The following is a 1508-nucleotide window of genomic DNA, read 5'->3' on the forward strand; positions in this document are numbered from 1 at the left end:
CACACACACACACACACAACTCGCTCCAGTGTTTCGTGTGAAAGCGTTTTGAGCTCTAGCGGCTGTCCTTTTTAGCTGCCCACCGCTGTGCCTGAATAAATTACAACTTTGCCAATATAATTCTTTTAAGTTTACCCTCACTCTCAGCCACTGTGTCCATTTAAACAACGCGAGAAACTGTGCCTCAAAACAATCATACGCCAGGTTTTATTTTTAATTATACGGTTGTTTCACACAGGAATATCGGCCAGCGCTAGCCACCACAATACGCGGCAACCCCGGCAACCAAGCTAGCTGAGCTGTACGGGTTGTTAGCTGCCCAAAATACCTAACCTGAAGTCTTTCGCTTTGTATGGAAGCGGTCAGCATCATCTGACGGGGTGAGGGCGATATTATCGGCAACACAGTGACCACTGGTTGTGTATTTATAAATGTTACACTGTTAACACCTCTGTAGTAAGCCACCTTTGTAGACTTTGTTCGTTGAATCACGCCAGTGTACCGCTTCCATTCACAACAAGGCAGTTTACTTTAATGCTAAACTCAACTCCTGAACCTGCGTTATTTTCAGAAGCATGAGGGTCAAAGCTCCTGAATGAGTACTCTTGAGTCTTTTTTAGGCGTGTGTGTGCACCGGTGTTGTGGTTTAGATAATAACTTGCTCCTCACTACGTGGCACTGACTGGCACTTGTCTTTAGGTGCAGAAGGGACTAACTTACTGGTGGCGTTGGTGGGTTTTTGCTTTCTGCCACTGTAGGTTCATGTTACGTCGCGCCGGAGATAATGAGGAACATTATTGTGCTGTCGCTGCTGCTGCTGAACATGCATCATGTCAAATCAACACCCAAAGGCGTCACTGCCAGCCTCAAAGCAAAGTGGAGCATGACGCCTTTCCTCCTGGAGACAAGGTACTGATCCCTGGACACTCAGATCTTCAGTGAACAGGGGCCATAGCCAGGAGGACAATAGACCCTATACCCCCTCAAACAGAATTATGTTTACATATTTTGTTTATTTACTTGATTGTTATTTTTTTTTGTAAATTAAAATTCCCAGCATGTGGGTCTAAGTGGGTTTTCAATGCCCTCTGCACACTGCCAGGAGTATTAAAAACATGTGTAGCTGGCTTATAAAACAGCCATCATGGGTATGTTAACACATGGTAACATTCATATTCCCACTAAAATACAGAGAACATGACATTGTCATTGTCCTCGAGGGTAGCTATGGCCTGGGAAACGTATACAGAAATAGTTTGAACATAAATAATAATGTTTTCTTGTTAGTTGCCTCATGTTGTAGAGGCTGCGAACAAGGGAATATTGTCATTCCCCAAAATTGTATATCCATTGGCATATTAGAAAATAATTGATGTTCATCAGTCAAAGTAACAGATTCCTTCACAAAAGACATAACAGTTCAGTATTGGTAACCGTTAATTGATCATAACTATAGTATTTATACGTAATGGACTTCAAAAAGCAACCAAAAGTTATTTTATTGTTGT

The 1508-nt window shown here is 42.3% G+C and overlaps 1 protein-coding gene across 1 annotated transcript in view; it reads left to right on the top strand.

Moving 5' to 3' along the window:
* Positions 1-278: 278 nt before the first annotated feature.
* The window catches only part of uggt2 (UDP-glucose glycoprotein glucosyltransferase 2), a gene marked incomplete at its 3' end in the record, with an annotated part of 35540 nt that continues 34310 nt past the window's right edge, over positions 279-1508 (top strand). The window contains 2 exon segments of the mRNA XM_035676929.1: positions 279-380; positions 759-909. Coding sequence (XP_035532822.1) covers positions 785-909 — 125 coding nt within the window.

The sequence above is a fragment of the Morone saxatilis genome, unplaced genomic scaffold, assembly GCF_004916995.1.
Source record: "Morone saxatilis isolate NCDOM2014 unplaced genomic scaffold, NCSU_SB_2.0 Contig5, whole genome shotgun sequence".
In the NCBI taxonomy this organism is placed as follows: domain Eukaryota; kingdom Metazoa; phylum Chordata; class Actinopteri; family Moronidae; genus Morone; species Morone saxatilis.